Source organism: Rattus norvegicus, chromosome 2 (assembly GCF_036323735.1).
Source record: "Rattus norvegicus strain BN/NHsdMcwi chromosome 2, GRCr8, whole genome shotgun sequence".
Classification (NCBI taxonomy): domain Eukaryota; kingdom Metazoa; phylum Chordata; class Mammalia; order Rodentia; family Muridae; genus Rattus; species Rattus norvegicus.
Window position 1 is genome coordinate 190150199 of NC_086020.1, and position 18241 is coordinate 190168439.

At 41.3% G+C, this 18241-nt stretch overlaps 1 protein-coding gene across 9 annotated transcripts in view; it reads left to right on the plus strand.

Annotated features, from left to right (window-relative positions):
* The window catches only part of Spag17 (sperm associated antigen 17), a 246975-nt gene that overhangs the window by 197550 nt on the left and 31184 nt on the right, over positions 1 to 18241 (plus strand). For 5 of the 9 annotated variants that reach the window (XR_005501147.2, XM_039103807.2, XM_039103808.2 and 2 more), the window contains 7 exons: positions 1154 to 1199; positions 3159 to 3258; positions 3456 to 3503; positions 6304 to 6403; positions 7477 to 7570; positions 9330 to 9704; positions 12016 to 12152. Coding sequence is in view for 6 of the 9 variants with exons in the window: in XM_039103807.2 (XP_038959735.1) it covers positions 1154 to 1199; positions 3159 to 3258; positions 3456 to 3503; positions 6304 to 6403; positions 7477 to 7570; positions 9330 to 9704; positions 12016 to 12152 (900 nt within the window). In the remaining 3 variants the exon portion in view is untranslated. Of the gene's footprint in view, positions 1 to 1153; positions 1200 to 3158; positions 3259 to 3455; positions 3504 to 6303; positions 6404 to 7476; positions 7571 to 9329; positions 9705 to 12015; positions 12153 to 18241 lie in introns of those variants that run through there. The other 4 variants (XR_005501148.2, XR_005501149.2, XM_039103812.2 and 1 more) reach the window with 4 other exon arrangements.

Sequence of the window (18241 nt, forward strand, 5' to 3'; positions counted from 1 at the left end):
TGAGCTGGGAGTCTTCACTCTCTTCTATACCTATTATCCTTAAGTTTGATCTTCTCATTGAGTCCTGGATTTCCTGTATGTTTTGGACCAGTAGCTTTTTCCATTTTACATTATCTTTGACAGTTGAGTCAATGATTTCTATGGAATCTTCTGCTCCTGAGATTCTCTCTTCTATCTCTTGTATTCTGTTAGTGATGCTTGTATCTATGGCTCCTTGTCTCTTCCTTTGGTTGTCTATATCCAGGGTTGTTTTTCTTTGTGCTTTCTTTATTGCTTCTATTTCCATTTTTAATTCCTTCACCTGTTTGATTGTGTTTTCCTGGAATTCTTTCAGGGATTTTTGTGATTCCTCTCTATAGGCTTCTACTTGTATATTTATGTTTTCCTCCATTTCTCTAAGGGAGTTCTTTATGTCTTTTTTGAAGTCCTCCAGCATCATGATCAAATGTGATTTAAATCTAGATCTTGCTTTTCTGGTGTGTTTAGATATTCAGTGTTTGCTTTGGTGGGAGAACTGGGCTCCGATGATGCCATGTAGTCTTGGTTTCTGTTGCTTGGGTTCCTGCGCTTGCCTCTCGCCATCAGGTTGTCTCTGGTGTTACCTTGTTCTGCTATTTCTGACAGTGGCTAGACCGTCCTATAGGCCTGTGTGTCAGGAGTGCTGTAGACTTGTTTTCCTGTTTTCTTTCAGCCAGTCATGGGAACAGAATGTTCTCCTTTCGGGTGTGTAGTTTTTCCTGTCTACTGGTCTTCAGCTGTTCCTGTGGGCCTGTGTCCTGAGTCCACCAGGCAGGTTGCTTGGAGCAGAAAAGTTGGTCTTACCTGTGGTCCCGCAGCTGAAGATGCTCGTGGGGGGCTGCTTTTGAGCTCTCCGTGAGGGCAGCAACTAGGAGAGCCTGCGCCGCCTTTTCCCAGGGCTCCTGTGCACCAGGGTCCCAGATGGCTTTAGGTGTTTTCCTCTGTAGTCAGAAATGTAGGCAGAGTGTAGTCTCTTCTGGCTTCCCAGGCGTGTCTCATGTAATGGTTTTAAAACACAAATTCACTTTATGTCTTTTCCATTATGAGTCAAATTGAGCACACAGAGAATATTTCTAAACAAACTGTTTCCACACATAACACAATTAACCTCAAGTAATTCTAACCTTTGTTTCAGTCTTTCCCTAAAATGGAGGAAACTACAAAAAGTCACGTGACTGAAGGTAACTGGAATTTAATATTTTTCTGCATTCTATCTAAGGTTTCAAGAGGACTTCTTACATACACCTGTTTGTTACTCTGTATACCACAACCAATCCTCTCATAATCACCTCTCATAATCACCTCTGCTCCTGTACTGGCTATGCTAATTTGCAATGGTTTCTATTTTCTTTCTGCCCTGAAAACAGTGATTCCCCCTCCCCCACTTAATGCATCTTGAACTTCCCTTTGTTGAATTAAAACACTGATATATTTACCTTCTGGTTGACTTCAACTCCATAGAAAATAGCTAGGAGGTAGCAAGGCACCAGGGATCAATGCCCCCATGTACATGCACATGACTTCCAAGCAAATGCACAGACATTGTCCACACCTTGCACTCTCCTATATGTATGTTATATATATATATATACATATACGTATATATATGTATATATATGTATATATGTGTGTGTGTGTGTGTGTATATATATATATATATATATATATATATATATATACTGTATGTTATACCACAAACAGCTACTCTCAAAGGAGTTCTCCCTCCCCCCAACAAACGTGATCATATCGGAGCAGCAGCACAAGGAGTTTTGCTGGGTTTTTATGATCAGCTATGTGGCAGAGGCCCTGGGTTGCCTGTTGTTTGACATGTTTGGCATCTTTCACAGTATTGATTTATACTCTTATTTTGTTGTTACTGTTGCTGTTGTTGTTTATCTAGACTGTTCTCTTATTAAGATTTCTTAGAATAACAAAGTGACAGGGGACCAAAGGTGACAGACCACTACCCCTTCAGATGGCTATTATAGAAGAGGCCATCACAGTCTCCAGTGCTCCTGTCCGTATGCTCCGCTGCCACACTCCTACGAGGTGGCTCCTGTAATAGAGCTGCTGGTGAACATAAATACAAAAGGCCTTGCTAAAACTAAATGTTGGATAAATAATAAACAATCTGTATTTATAGTATGTCCCAGATATAGCATGTTACATACTTTTCCTTTAAAATGCATTTAATTAAAATGCAAATTTTATTTACTCTATATTTGATCTTACAAACTTACCCTGGGTCATTTAAGCTTGTAATTTTGGCCCAAGAAAATAGGTATGTGTGATGGAGGCAAACCTATAGGTCACCCAATATTAATAGTTAAATAAATTATATTCCTCAATTTGGTGCAGGAAGAAAACTGCATCCTGAAAACTGACCCTGACAGTCACCAATGGTGATTATGAAGTCAGTGTCTCCCACTGCATTTCCTAAAGGGTTTTTTAAGGTTGTCCCTACAAAAGCATGAGTTTTGCAATAAAAGAAGTTTGAATAATATTTTACACTATATTACTTCTTTCTTGCAGATATACAGCATACATAAATTAAAGGGTACAGAAAAGTCCCCCCAAGAAGAAAAATTACTTACCCTTGCCTAAATCAGTGTTTTCTAAGTTTTCTTGTCTTGAGCAGATGTCCTACTCTTTCTCTGACAAAGTGACATCTCACTGATGCCATGTGTTTCTAGACAAACTCTAACAACATTGCCCCAAAGTTTTAAAATATATGATATTCAGATCTTTAGAACCTGATAGCAGGCATATGTTTAGAGAAACAACTTCACTGTGCTGGCTAATCTGTTTTAATATGAGGGAAATCAAAATCAGTTCCCTGACAAAGCTTCTCTCGTGCCATAGGTCAAACGCATTGTGATGCATTTACATTTGGGTCATAAAGATGATATTGACTAACAGACATCCCCCGGATAGTAGGATGTCTGACTACTGCCCGCTACAGCTTGGGTACAGAAATCCTCCAAATCAACTGGTAAATTAAATGAGGGCTCTTAAAGAGAATGCAGATGAGTAATTATGTAAGGAAGAAATATTAGAAAGAAGTCAATACGAAAAGTAAAATTAAATTAAAAATAAAAATAAAAGAAGTCAATACTAACACTCATGTGTTGCATTTAAAGTTGCTGCCCACCTAACAGATTTATTCAAGCAATCTATGGCTTCGGCTCCAAAATGTTCACCAGAAAACTTCACTAAAGATTTCTTTGAAAAGAAGTGGAGGTAAGCTATGCTGGATGTCTGTTCTAGTTAGTACTGGCACACAATAGGAAGTGAAGGAGTGTGGGAATTACCGTGGCCCTTCTCTCATACATGGTGATGATGCTACACTGTTTGTGGGGATCACTGCAACCCTTCTCCCAGTATACAGTATTTGAGAACACTGACTCTTTACCATGTTTTTTTTTCCTTTCACATAGGGAGGCTCCACAAGGAAAGAGTTGGAAAGAAAAGCTTGAGCAACAGAGGTAATTCTGCCCCGGTATGAACATAAGGTTGTGAGAAAGCCAGAAGTGTGGAATATTTGAGTTCTATAGGTTGTCAGGTCCTACAGCCTCCCAGCCACTGCTTCAGCAAGCCAAGGTGGCAAGCAAGGCAGCTTGTTGGGCCGTTAGGTAGCTCATTCCTCTCTCCTGCAGTAGAACTCTCTGAGCTGTCTCTGGGCTTCTGGTAATCCTAATATACTCAAACATTTTGGGACTTAGTCACAAACACTCAGGATTCATGTTGTCTGTTTCAGAAATGTATCCTGAACATCTTAACATTTCTTTTCCCTCCAGCCTAAGCTCAAAATTTCAACTACAGCTTTTTATCCATAAAGGAAGCCAAATGTGTTTATATATCTGTGGTGGGTGACCACTTGTACACATGAATTGCTCCTTTCGAAAACATCAACTTCATTAAGGTGTCAGGGTTACATTTTAGAATTATTCGAAAATGGAACAGTAAGACTTATTTTTCATTTGCAAGGTTGAACTGGAAGGAGTATGTTGTCTGTGGTGGAAGAAAACCTTTTTGTCCTTACATACCTGAGGCTCCTGACTGAGATCCCTATAACAAAAGACAAACTGGTCAGAGAAAATAATATGGATTTATTTAAGTTTCATCTGAGACAGGGGATATCATTTAAAAATAAAACCATCTAAAGAAACAACTGGGCCTGCAAATCTATATGCTCCATTTGATTAATAGAGAACCAAGAATAAATACAGTGCAATGAAAAGTTTTACCTAATAGTAATAAACTTAGAAAAATCAGTGAGGCCTGCATAGAGATATAGGGAAAATACCTCACACACAGAGGTCTGGAAATCTGACTCAGGGGAAGTCTAGAAAAAAACTTTCCTAGGTTTTATGGCCTAGAAACAATGGCTGTTGGTTGGGAATGAGACTGGGAGCTCAGGGGAAAACTGGAGGTAGTGACTTGCTATTTTTTGTTTGTTTAATGGACTTTTAAATTTTATTACCAATCTCAAAATTGTTACATCTGTAAGACATTGAACATGGCCAATAAAAGTAATAATACCATTATGATCCAACAATGATGAGAATGCATCCTAGATACTATTTTTCCTGTATCCCTCTTAACTCTCTCCCACCCCTCCTAGCCTCCCTCCTCCCTCCCTGACCCTTCTCAGATTCATGACTTTGGTTCATTGTATGACTCATTTAGGTTAATCAGGGATGTCTATGTGATTATTTGCTGGATTGTGAATGGATTGGGATGATCTTTTGGAACATGATGGGCTCATCAGTAGGTACACAAGTGATAGCACTCTCTCCCTTTTCCCTAAGTCTAATAAGCAAGACGTAGGGGTTCTGAGTCTCCCCTCCATCCTCCATCCTTGTGCACAGACATATACTTATCAAGGGTCTGAGGACATACTCTTTTAACCTCTTTTAAATGCTGTGGTTACTCATGAGCTACTCATATTTTTTAAATGAAATATTCACAATTCAAATTTTTAACTTGTGGGTAGGTGGGTGGTTCATCACAACCAGGGAAGGTGAGGCTTATAATTTACTATGTGGCATAAAAAGAAAGAACAATAATTATGGGCAGAGTATGAGGGAACCAGCATGGCAAGGACATGAGAAGTGCACAGCAAATACGAGGTCAAGAGAAGGGTCAACTCTGAGACTGAAACAAAGGAGTGTAGACCTCTCTGTGGCCAGGCTCATTGATTCCATGTGATCAACCTCCAGACCGCCATACTCGAAGGGGCAGCCCAATGAGCCAGGAGAAAGAAGGTATTTAGTGGCAAATTAGACTTGTTTAAACAAGATGGCATATTGGCTGTACCTTCACAGTCTTTGCACAGTCACTGATCCACTGATCTCAGAGTCTGCATGCCTAGGGACAGCTAAAGTATGATTTCTTGTGAAGTCTACTATACAAACCGGTTGTTTCCCTTCAGGGATTCAGTTTGCTTATTTATAAAATATGAAGGGCATCAGCCTGGATGACTGACAGTTGCTTAGAAGATGCAGGTGTCAAGATCGTGCGCTTTAAGATGTATAACCTAGCTTGTCATGCAGCCTGACGCTATTAAGTATGCTGTGGAGTACATCTCTAGCCTTGAGGATTTTACTAAAATGGAGATAACAAGGCTCACCTGAACCCCAGTTTAGATTTCACTGACCTTCCCTGTGTAGTGCCTCCCCTTGGATTTGAGAGAGCCAACTCAAAGCAGTGTGGGTGGCCTCTTAGCTTCCTAACAGCCTCTTGGGCTTAGCTCTTTGTATTGTGTGTTGGCTGCTGCTGCTACTGAAATTATGGAAAGCCTGTGGCTGTCACTTAAACTCCAGAGAACCTCACAACCTTAAAAACACTCATGCACTGGAAGGGCAAGCACCTTGGCTTCAGACATTTGAGATCAACTGGCATTTTTAGTCCCTGTCTCATACAAGAATCTGATTTACAAAATAAGAAATGTGACTACGGAAGTAGGAAGTGAGCACCACACCCCCAAGTAAAGAATTATATGGAGCGCCCCTTTAATCCCAGTACTAGGAAGACAGAGGCAAGTCATCTCCGTGTATTCAAGGCTAAGTTGGTCTATAAAGTTAATTCCAGGCCATCCAAAGCTAAATAGTGGGACCCTATCCCAAGGGGGAAAATGTCCGTCCTGATTTTTTCTTCTTGGCTTTACCATCAGTGGTTGTAATGGTTTCCAGTGGGATTTAAAGCTAAAGCACATGCAAAATAATTTTTTCCAATGTGTTTTGTGTGTCTTCTCTTGCATATCACTGTGGAATTGTGAACCAGGAACAATATTAAGAAAACACAAAATTACCTAATGCAAATTAGGACAAAAGAAGTAACGCCTTATTTTAAGTCTGAATTGAGCCCATTGATTAAGTCACAGGTAATTAGAAGTAACTCATAATAATTTAATCTTGATAAAATGGTGTACATTGCATGTTAAAATGTAATCTCTCTTTCCTGAGACTGTGTGCCTATTGCAACAATGTGACCAAATAACTTTCACTTCAAATCTGTGTTTGCACAAGCACACAAGATAAACTCTACCCATGTCACTGTCACTCCCTTCTCTCCCTTGCATGTAACCGTTAATCATTCTGCCGCTTAACCTTCTAAGCTCCTCTTTGTGCCAAGTATTCTGTGTTGCTGATTAACCAGCTGATAATAAACTCTGTCTTAGTTAGGGTTTTACTGCTGTGAACAGACACCATGACCAGGGCAACTCTTAGGACAACATTTAACTGGGGCCAGCTTACAGGTTCAGAGGTTCAGTCCATTATCATCAAGGTGGGAACATGGCAGCATCCAGGCAGGCATGATGCAGGAGGAGCTGAGAGTTCTACATCTTCATCTGAAGGCTGCTAGCAGGATACTGGCTTCCAAGCAGCTAGCAGGAGGGTATTAAAGCCCATGCCTAAGTGACACACCTACACCAACAAGGCCACACCTACTCCAATAAGGCCACACCTCCAAGTAGTGCCACTCCCTGAGCCAAGCATATTCAAACCACCACAAACTCCAATTTGAAGTTTTATTTCATCAGTTTCCTCAGCCATCAACTGTTAAAACACTGTTAAGTTACTACAAGTTCTTAGAAGCCCACAAACACTGAACATTCTTCTGTCCATGTGAGTTCATTCCTATGACCCTGAGCTGCACATGCACCTGCCCCTCAGTGCCCTTCAATGAAACCATAATGCCAAGTGAACACTCTCATGTGTCCACAATGCCCTGATGTTCTTAAAACTACAGGATACTATTATTAACCAAAGAAAACTGCAAAAACCATGACTAGTAAACAAGGACCAGAATCCTATGTGTCTCTTGCAAAATTTTAGTTGTCAACTTCACCTTTAGGGCCTTGCCACCATTGCCCATCATCTTAGCTAGCATATCTGTGACAGTTTCATAAAATAAGTGTGTATCTGACGTAAGTCTTGTGGCTTTTCCCTTAAGTATGATTATCTGGAGAAGCTTTCCAAAAACCTGCCTCCGTTTACAAAGAAAAATGAGGCTGAAACCAAGACAGCTGACCCAGATCTTCACTCAGGTAAGATGTTAACATGGTCCCCATACCTATTGCCATACCCAATACGGCCCCTTAGGATGTGTCCCATTCTTACATCTGTGGTCTCAATGACAGCTGGTAAGAAAACATGCTGCCGGCTGTCTGCTACAGATAGGTTGAAGTTATATAAAGAGCACAAGATGTAAACTGAATTTCAGATCCATCATTTGTGCCTAAAGCATTTGGAAGATCAAACTAACCAAGGATGAATGAGAGATTTTGTGAGACTAGAGAATGCACATGGTCTCAACATAACTCACGTGCTTGGTAATTACAGCAAGTAAAATGAATATTCACGTTTTCCACCTTAGCCAAGTAGCTAAATTTTTATCAAGGACGAGACTTTCGGTCATTCAGGGCCTTCCTCCCAGAGTACAATGTAAATAGTAACTCTACAGAATTCATGCTAAAAATCCTTAATCTGAATCCAACCAAGAGAACATAATTGACAAATGTGTACCAGTCAGTAGACATTGTACAATACAACTGACTTGGTCTCTTCAAACAAGTCACGGTCAAGACACATACACTGTTCAATCATAGAACCCTTGGCTCACAGGCACGTGACCTTAATTTTAGTGCCCAGTAACACACACACACACACACACACACACACACACACACACACACACACACACACACTCAGAGTCAGTATCATGAAACAAAAAAGATGGGAGAATTGTTGTCATTCAAAAGACCGCATATGACATCAAAACATTGTGTAACAGACCCAAGGTAGGAATGTGTGAGTTTTATTAGGGAACTGTATATCAGGGATGGAATTGTTCATTTCTTATATATAGTGATGGAAGATGGAGACAAAGGGGAGTGTCTGTATTGTCAGCAGTTGCATGCTGAGAGGCCGAGGCCGAGAGGGTTGGCATTGAAATGGAATGCAGCCTTTCTTCTCAGTAAGCCAAATAGTGAGAAGACCCAAAGAAAAGAACTTTCCACTGCATAATGTTATACCTACAGTACCTCTACCCAGACTGTGCCTGGTCAGACAAAGCATGTCTGTTTAATGGCTCTTGCAAAGCAAAGTTCAGGGCTAGAAAAACAACTTGTGATTGCGGTGAGGAGAGATCAGTGATCCTGAGTTGATGGTCCTGAGTTGTCAAGTTCTCCACAGCCTGGAGAAACCCAGGCCCACTCCTTGGAAGGACAACAGGCTTTCGGGACAGTCTTTATTTATTATTATTATTATTATTATTATTATTATTATTATCACTATTATTATTTAAGCTCTTTTACAGTCCAGTCTATATCCCCCTCACAGTCCACACTCTGACCGTTTGACTTAAGCAGTTTTAGATTTATTTGCCTTCCCAATTATATATATATATATATATATATAATTGTTTCATACTGTATCTGTTTCTTAAAGATACATATTCTAACAAAGAGATGCATTTTCAAAGTAATGAATATGTCGGGAATCATTTTTGTTTAGTGGGTAAAGGCAGAGGCAGAAGGTGACAGCTCCATCGGGTTCTTCTGCCCACAAGATCCAGCCAGATCCTAGGGAGTATGCACTCTGCAGACACTACCTTGTTTGTTAGTGGCAAGCCAGGATCATGTTATGAGGAATCTCTCAATGATGCTGTCATACAGAGTCCTTTTCAGGAGAGTGGGGAGGCACCCTGCTCATTGAGAAGCCCATTGTCCAGTGTTTGTATAAGCGTTGGTGGTCTCTGTGTCATTGGCCACACTGTGACTTACATTGTTTGTTTGGGGATTTTAGATTCTACACTGACTGTAGATGCAAAAAAAGAAGTCTCAGATGCACATCCCCTTCCAAACCAGGAGGTTGCTGAGAATAGCCAGGAATCTACTGGCCAAAAGGAAACTGAATATGTAACCAAATATCTCCAGACCTCTTCTCCCCCAAACCAATATGAACATTTAACAAAATCTCCCAAGGAGTCATATAGTCAAAGTCAAAGTGAAATTGAAACCAACGCTACCAAGGAACCTGCTGGCCAGAACCACACTGAAAAGTTTAAAATTTCTACCAAGAAGTCTGCTAGCCAAAACCAAATTGAAAATCTAATAAAATCTACCAAGGAGCCTGCTGGTCAAAGCCAAATGGAAAATATCTCCAGACCGCCTACTGAAGGTATGGCTATATTCTTCGCTTTCTTTACCTCACAGGTGTGAAGTAAACATCTTCCGTCTTCAGAGTGCAGGATCCTCCCAGGACGCAGGATGCCCCGGCACTGCGATTTCAGGCTCAGGCTGCCATACCTAGCATTTCCCCATGGAGCCCTGCGATTTCAGGCGCAGGCTGCCATACCTAGCATTTCCCCATGGAGCCCTGCGATTTCAGGCGCAGGCTGCCATACCTAGCATTTCCCCATGGAGCCCTGCGATTTCAGGCGCAGGCTGCCATACCTAGCATTTTCCCATGGATGCTAAGAATCCAAGTTCAGATCCTCATGGGCAGGAAATGCTTCACTGACTGACCTTTCTCCCCAGAATCATACAATTTATATATTTACAGTATATATTTCTAATATGTTATATATAATTGTGTGTGTGTGTGTGTGTGTGTGTGTGTGTGTGTGTGTGTGTGTGTGTGTGTGTGTGTGTGTGTGTGTGATTTAGTTGGTAAAGGCAGAAGCAGATGGTTTGGCCTCTTGGGGAGGGAAGGTGGCACTGGCCGCTCCTCTAGAGTACCTGGATTCTAATTCAGCCACATGGAACTTCCAGCCATCTATAACTCCAGTTACAAGTGGCTGCCTTGGATCAGGTATTCATGCAGTACGCAGACATACACATGGGTAAAACACTCACACTCAGAAAATTTGAAAACGGAGAGGTTACACCTACTTAAGAAGCTGAGGCAGGAGGATTTTAAGTTTAGGCCATTTGGACAACATAGCAACATGCACCCATACCCCCACAGCCCCACATACCCTCACACACACACACCCACGGCCCCAACACTCCCACACACCCCCACATACCCTCACACACACCCACACACACACAGAGGAATGTGGACATATACCTAACAACATATACGCACCTACAGAGAAAAGTGGTAAGAAAAAAAAAAAAATATATATATATATATATATATATTACTTGAAAATTCTTCACTGAAGTGAGTCCGTTAGGACTGGTCAACTGAATGGGTATTTGAGAAAAAAGAAGAATCAAGGTTGGTCAGAAAATTAGCCTGTATAACATGCTGTGGGGCAAAGACCTTCTAGTTCTTCTGTCTCCTCTTCTGCCAGCAGAAATCATGATATGCACATGGCTATATGCGTAGGAGAGTTGTGAAAATTGAATTGCTTAATATACATGGACTTCTTGGCACTGCACGAGGCACATGACAAACTCCTCATCAGCACTTTCAGGAGTAATAATGTTGTGAGATAATTAACACCATCGGATAAAGCTGTTAGAATGGCTGCCTCCATGAAGAACAGCGGCCCACAGACGGCAGAACACTAACTGCCAAGTTCCACCTCCAGAGATCCTGCTTACTCCTGATTGACAGCAGGACCTGTCTAGCCTATGTCCAGAAATCTGTTTTCCCAGAAGCTACCCTGAGATGATGGTGCCCAGATAGGTTTGGTGCCCTACGGAATGTGACTCATTGGGGTTCACACTCCACCCCTGACACTCATTACAGCTTCTTAGGAAACGTTATCTTCTAGACTTCAGTGTTCCTCATCTGTAAAGAGACAGAAAGAGAAAGAGATGGGGGGGGGAGTTACCAAGCTAAGGATTTAAATCTCTGGTTTCATCCGTTGATAATTACTATGCCAAATTTTAGAGGTATAGGAATTGGAATAGACTGGAAATTTCTGAAGGTGGGGCCCCTCCGTAGGAGGAAATCTTTCAACGTCAGTGTTTCACTAGCTACCCTTGCTAACTTAAAGGAAAGGATCCAGAATCCCAAAGTTCAAGATGAGCTCACTGTAGGGAAGTTACTTGAAAAGGTAGGATTCTGTTCACCGATGCTACCAGCACCTGCCTGCCATCTCAGAGAAGCTGAAAAGAACAGAGAGAGGCAATGTCTGTAGAATTACCTAGCAGGATGAGCAAACGGAAAACAAAGACTGATGAAAGATTTTACTTCTTTAAATAAGCCCTTTAAGGCTTAAAGACAGGACTGGAGAGATGGCTCAGCCTCCAAGAGATCCAGTGCTGCCTTCTGGCCTCTGAGACGCCTGCCCCTACACACACACATGCACACGTGCACACACAAACACTCACATACCACATACTAACAACTGCATGCACAGAAACACACCCACATGCACATATATAATAAAGTAAATATATATTATTATTATATAATACTAAAGCAAAAATTAATTACAAAGAATGACTGGAGACATTTCCAGGCTGGTCCATGCCCTTCTATGTTCTAAAATATCTCAGATGTGCTCTAACTTAAACTTATTCTCTAACAGAACCAGAAAATTTTATGCCAATCAAAATTCCAACCCAGTCATTGCTGCAGGATGTTACTGGAAAAGCAAGAAAAGAGAAAGTGAGGTTACCTCATTACATGATGAGCTGCAAGCCCAAGTGTCAGCCTCACACCAAGGTAACAGAGATGCTTGGGCAAGCCTCCCAGGGCATTCTGTGCAATTGAAATGCGGCGAGGTTGGTGCCAGCTTTTTGCCCCCACCATTCCTCCACAGGAGCACAAAAAAGGCGGTGCTCTGCTACCACTGGCTCATACCAGCTCCTGTGTCTCACCAGCTGGCTGGCAGGTCCTGGGAGTGGTCACGCTGGGAAGAATAATTCAGGTGCTCTCTGTCCTTTACGGGCATCATTGGCCTCCCTTCTGCTTGTCAGTCAGAGCTATGCCCTTTTGTAAAGTCCCTCCATTCTGGCTAAATGACAATAATTCTTCAAACCGCAGTCTTTTATGTTTGCAAACCTAAAGTGACTTGTTTGCCTCGACCCTTGCCCTCCCTGCCTGTGCACCCTCACTTAAGGACAGCCACAAGGCTGTCTATTGCCACCTGCTATTCTTTCAACACTGCCTGGTCACCCTGAGGAACTGCTAACCTTGGGCCAAAGGAAAAGGAAACTATATGATCTTCCCACGCAACCACTTCCTCTGAAACCTGTAAGGAGGGACCTGCTACTCTGTCACACGTGTTAGATATCCGAAGGATCATAAAGAGACAAAAGACAAAAAGAAACCAGAGTCTGACTTCAACTAACTGTGTTCTGTGTTCTGTGTACTGTGGTCACTAACACGGGGAATGAAGGGAGGCTGCAAAGGGGGAAAGCTAGCTGGAACCTGTTATAGGAGTGCAGGAGGGGCTTGGGATTGGGGAAATTGATACAGCTCTGGGAGCTATGCGTGGAGCTGTAGTCTCTGCTGGAGTAGTCTGCTTTGGGGAAGACAGATTATCTTGGGAGACAGGCTCTTTGCAATCCTCTGGGTTGTGGGTGACCAATGAGGTTGGACAAGATCAGCTGCAGTCTCATAGGAATCCTGTTTTAAAACAGGCTGGCTATCAATGTGGGCTTGGATGCTTCTCCAATCCCTCACCTTGGTGCTGTCAGTCTGTCTGTTTATGGCATTAATAACTCTTCTGATAAGCTCCTACCTCTAAGGAGGGCCTGTATCCCTTACACCCAAATCCCAAGACCTTTCTCTTAATGAAGCTCAGGATAACATCCAAAGAACTTGAGCCGGCACAAAGTATGGTCTCATGTTATTGGAAATAGAATAATAAATTCAAAAGTTTACTGGAAATTAAGTAGTTTTCAATATACAATTCTACATAATTAGATGCCAGCATAGAAAAAAAGACAAAACTGGCCAGCATGATAAATTGGTAAGAAAGTGGTTTTTAAGGTTGCCATTCTGTGCCATGGCCATGCTGCCCCTACCCCACCCCATCATAAGAAATTCCTGTTCTCAACCAAGATATTCCATGACAAAACCAAATTTACACAATATCTTTCTACAAATCCAGCACTACAAAGGATAATAAATGGTAAAGCCCAACATAAGGAGGCAAGCTATACCTTAGAAGAAGCAAGAAATTAATCGTCTTGGCAACAAGACAAAGAGAAGAAAAGCACACAAACATAACCTCACATCCAAATATGAATATAACAGGAAGCAATAATCACTATTCCTTAATATCTCTCAACATCAATGGCCTCAACTCCCCAATAAAAAGACATAGATTAACAAACTGGATACGCAACGAGGATCCTGCATTCTGCTGCCTACAGGAAACACACCTCAGAGACAAAGAAAGACACTACCTCAGAGTGAAAGGCTGGAAAACAACTTTCCAAGCAAATGGTCAGAAGAAGCAAGCTGGAGTAGCCATTCTAATATCAAATAAAATCAATTTTCAACTAAAAGTCATCAAAAAAGATAAGGAAGGGCACTTCATATTCATCAAAGGAAAAATCCACCAAGATGAACTCTCAATCCTAAATATCTATGCCCCAAATACAAGGGCACCTACATACGTTAAAGAAACCTTACTAAAGCTCAAAACACACATTGCACCTCACACAATAATAGTAGGAGATTTCAACACCCCACTCTCATCAATGGACAGATCATGGAAACAGAAATTAAACAGAGACGTAGACAGTCTAAGAGAAGTCATGAGCCAAATGGACTTAACAGATATTTATAGAACATTCTATCCTAAAGCAAAAGGATATACCTTCTTCTCAGCTCCTCATGGTACTTTCTCCAAAATTGACCATATAATTGGTCAAAAAACAGGCCTCAACAAGTACAGAAAGATAGAAATAATCCCATGCGTGCTATCGGACCACCACGGCCTAAAACTGGTCTTCAATAACAATAAGGGAAGAATGCCCACATATACGTGGAAATTGAACAATGCTCTCTCTACTCAATGATAACCTGGTCAAGGAAGAAATAAAGAAAGAAATTAAAAACTTTTTAGAATTTAATGAAAATGAAGGTACAACATACCCAAACTTATGGGACACAATGAAAGCTGTGCTAAGAGGAAAACTCATAGCGCTGAGTGCCTGCAGAAAGAAACAGGAAAGAGCATATGTCAGCAGCTTGCCAGCACACCTAAAAGCTCTAGAACAAAAAGAAGCAAATACACCCAGGAGGAGTAGAAGGCAGGAAATAATCAAACTCAGAGCTGAAATCAACCAAGTAGAAACAAAAAGGACCATAGAAAGAATCAACAGAACCAAAAGTTGGTTCTTTGAGAAAATCAACAAGATAGATAAACCCTTAGCCAGATTAACGAGAGGACACAGAGAGTGTGTCCAAATTAACAAAATCAGAAATGAAAAGGGAGACATAACTACAGATTCAGAGGAAATTCAAAAAATCATCAGATCTTACTATAAAAACCTATATTCAACAAAATTTGAAAATCTGGATAAAATGGACAATTTCCTAGACAGATACCAGGTATCGAAGTTAAATCAGGAACAGATAAACCAGTTAAACAACCCCATAACTCCTAAGGAAATAGAAGCAGTCATTAAAGGTCTCCCAACCAAAAAGAGCCCAGGTCCAGACGGGTTTAGTGCAGAATTCTATCAGACCTTCATAGAAGACCTCATACCAATATTATCCAAACTATTCCACAAAATTGAAACAGATGGAGCACTACCGAATACCTTGTATGAAGCCACAATTACTCTTATACCTAAACCACACAAAGACCCAACAAAGAAAGAGAACTTCAGACCAATTTCCCTTATGAATATCGATGCAAAAATACTCAACAAAATTCTGGCAAACCGAATCCAAGAGCACATCAAAACAATCATCCACCATGATCAAGTAGGCTTTATCCCAGGCATGCAGGGATGGTTTAATATATGGAAAACCATCAACGTGATTCATTATATAAACAAACTGAAAGAACAAAACCGCATGATCATTTCATTAGATGCTGAGAAAGCATTTGACAAAATTCAACACCCCTTCATGATAAAAGTCCTGGAAAGAATAGGAATTCAAGGCCCATACCTAAACATAGTAAAAGCCATATACAGCAAACCAGTTGCTAACATTAAACTAAATGGAGAGAAACTTGAAGCAATCCCACTAAAATCAGGGACTAGACAAGGCTGCCCACTCTCTCCCTACTTATTCAATATAGTTCTTGAAGTTCTAGCCAGAGCAATCAGACAACAAAAGGAGGTCAAGGGGATACAGATCGGAAAAGAAGAAGTCAAAATATCACTATTTGCAGATGATATGATAGTATATTTAAGTGATCCCAAAAGTTCCACCAGAGAACTACTAAAGATGATAAACAACTTCAGCAAAGTGGCTGGGTATAAAATTAACTCAAATAAATCAGTAGCCTTCCTCTACACAAAAGAGAAACAAGCTGAGAAAGAAATTAGGGAAACGACACCCTTCATAATAGACCCAAATAATATAAAGTACCTTGGTGTGACTTTAACCAAGCAAGTAAAAGATTTGTACAATAAGAACTTCAAGACACTGAAGAAAGAAATTGAAGAAGACCTCAGATGATGGAAAGATCTCCCATGCTCATGGATTGGCAGGATTAATATGGTAAAAATGGCCATTTTACCAAAAGCAATCTACAGATTCAATGCAATCCCCATCAAAATACCAATCCAATTCTTCAAAGAGTTAGACAGAACAATTTGCAAATTCATCTGGAATAACAAAAAACCCAGGGTAGCTAAAAGTATCCTCAACAATAAAAGGACTTCAGGGGGAATCACTATCCCTGAACTCAAGCAGTATTACAGAGCAATAGTGATAAAAACTGCATGGTATTGGTACAGAGACAGACAGATAGACCAATGGAATAGAATTGAAGACCCAGAAATGAACCCACACACCTATGGTCACTTGATTTTTGACAAAGGAGCCAAAACCATCCAATGGAAAAAAGATAGCATTTTCAGCAAATGGTGCTGGTTCAACTGGAGGTCAACATGTAGAAGAATGCAGATCGATCCATGCTTATCACCCTGTACAAAGCTTAAGTCCAAGTGGATCAAGGACCTCCACATCAAACCAGACACACTCAAACTAATAGAAGAAAAACTAGGGAAGCATCTGGAACACATGGGCACTGGAAAAAATTTCCTGAACAAAACACCAATGGCTTATGCTCTAAGATCAAGAATCGACAAATGGGATCTCATAAAACTGCAAAGCTTCTGTAAGGCAAAGGACACTGTGGTTAGGACAAAACGGCAACCAACAGATTGGGAAAAGATCTTTACCAATCCTACAACAGATAGAGGCCTTATATCCAAAATATACAAAGAACTCAAGAAGTTAGACCGCAGGGAGACAAATAACCCTATTAAAAAACGGGGTTCAGAGCTAAACAAAGAATTCACAGCTGAGGAATGCCGAATGGCTGAGAAACACCTAAAGAAGTGTTCAACATCTTTAGTCATAAGGGAAATGCAAATCAAAACAACCCTGAGATTTCACCTCACACCAGTGAGAATTGCTAAGATCAAAAACTCAGGTGACAGCAGATGCTGGCGAGGATGCGGAGAAAGAGGAACACTCCTCCATTGTTGGTGGGATTGCAGACTGGTACAACCATTCTGGAAATCAGTCTGGAGGTTCCTCAGAAAATTGGACACTGAACTGCTGAGGATCCAGCTATACCTCTCTTGGGCATATACCCAAAAGATGCCCCAACATATAAAAAAGACACGTGCTCCACTATGTTCATCGCAGCCTTATTTATAATAGCCAGAAGCTGGAAAGAACCCAGATGCCCTTCAACAGAGGAATGGATACAGAAAATGTGGTACATCTACACAATGGAATATTACTCAGCTATCAAAAACAATGTCTTTATGAAATTTGTAGGCAAATGGTTGGAACTGGAAAATATCATCCTGAGTGAGGTAACCCAATCACAGAAAAACACACATGGTATGCACTCATTGATAAGTGGCTATTAGCCCAAATGGTTGAATTACCCTAGATGCCTAGAACACATGAAACTCAAGACGGATGATCAAAATGTGAATGCTTCACTCCTTCTTTAAAAGGGGAACAAGAATACCCTTGGCAGGGAATAGAGAGGCAAAGATTAAAACAGAGACTGAAGGAACACCCATTCAGAGCCTGCCCCACATGTGGCCCATACATATACAGCCACCCAATTAGACAAGATGGATGAAGCAAAGAAGTGCAGACCGACAGGAGCCGGATGTAGATCGCTCCTGAGAGACACAGCCAGAATACAGCAAATACAGAGGCGAATGCCAGCAGCAAACCACTGAACTGAGAATAGGACCCCCGTTGAAGGAATCAGAGAAAGAACTGGAAGAGCTTGAAGGGGCTCGAGACCCCATATGTACAACAATGCCAAGCAACCAGATCTTCCAGGGACTAAGCCACTACCTAAAGACTGTACATGGACTGACCCTGGACTCTGACCTCATAGGTAGCAATGAATATCCTAGTAAGAGCACCAGTGGAAGGGGAAGCCCTGGGTCCTGCTAAGACTGAACCCCCAGTGAACTAGACTGTTGGGGGTAGGGCGGCAATGGGGGGAGGGTGGGGAGGGGAACACCCATAAGGAAGGGGAGGGGGGAGGGGGATCTTTGCCCGGAAACCGCGAAAGGGAATAACACTCGAAATGTATATAAGAAATACTCAAGTTAATAATAAAAAAAAAGAAAAGAAAA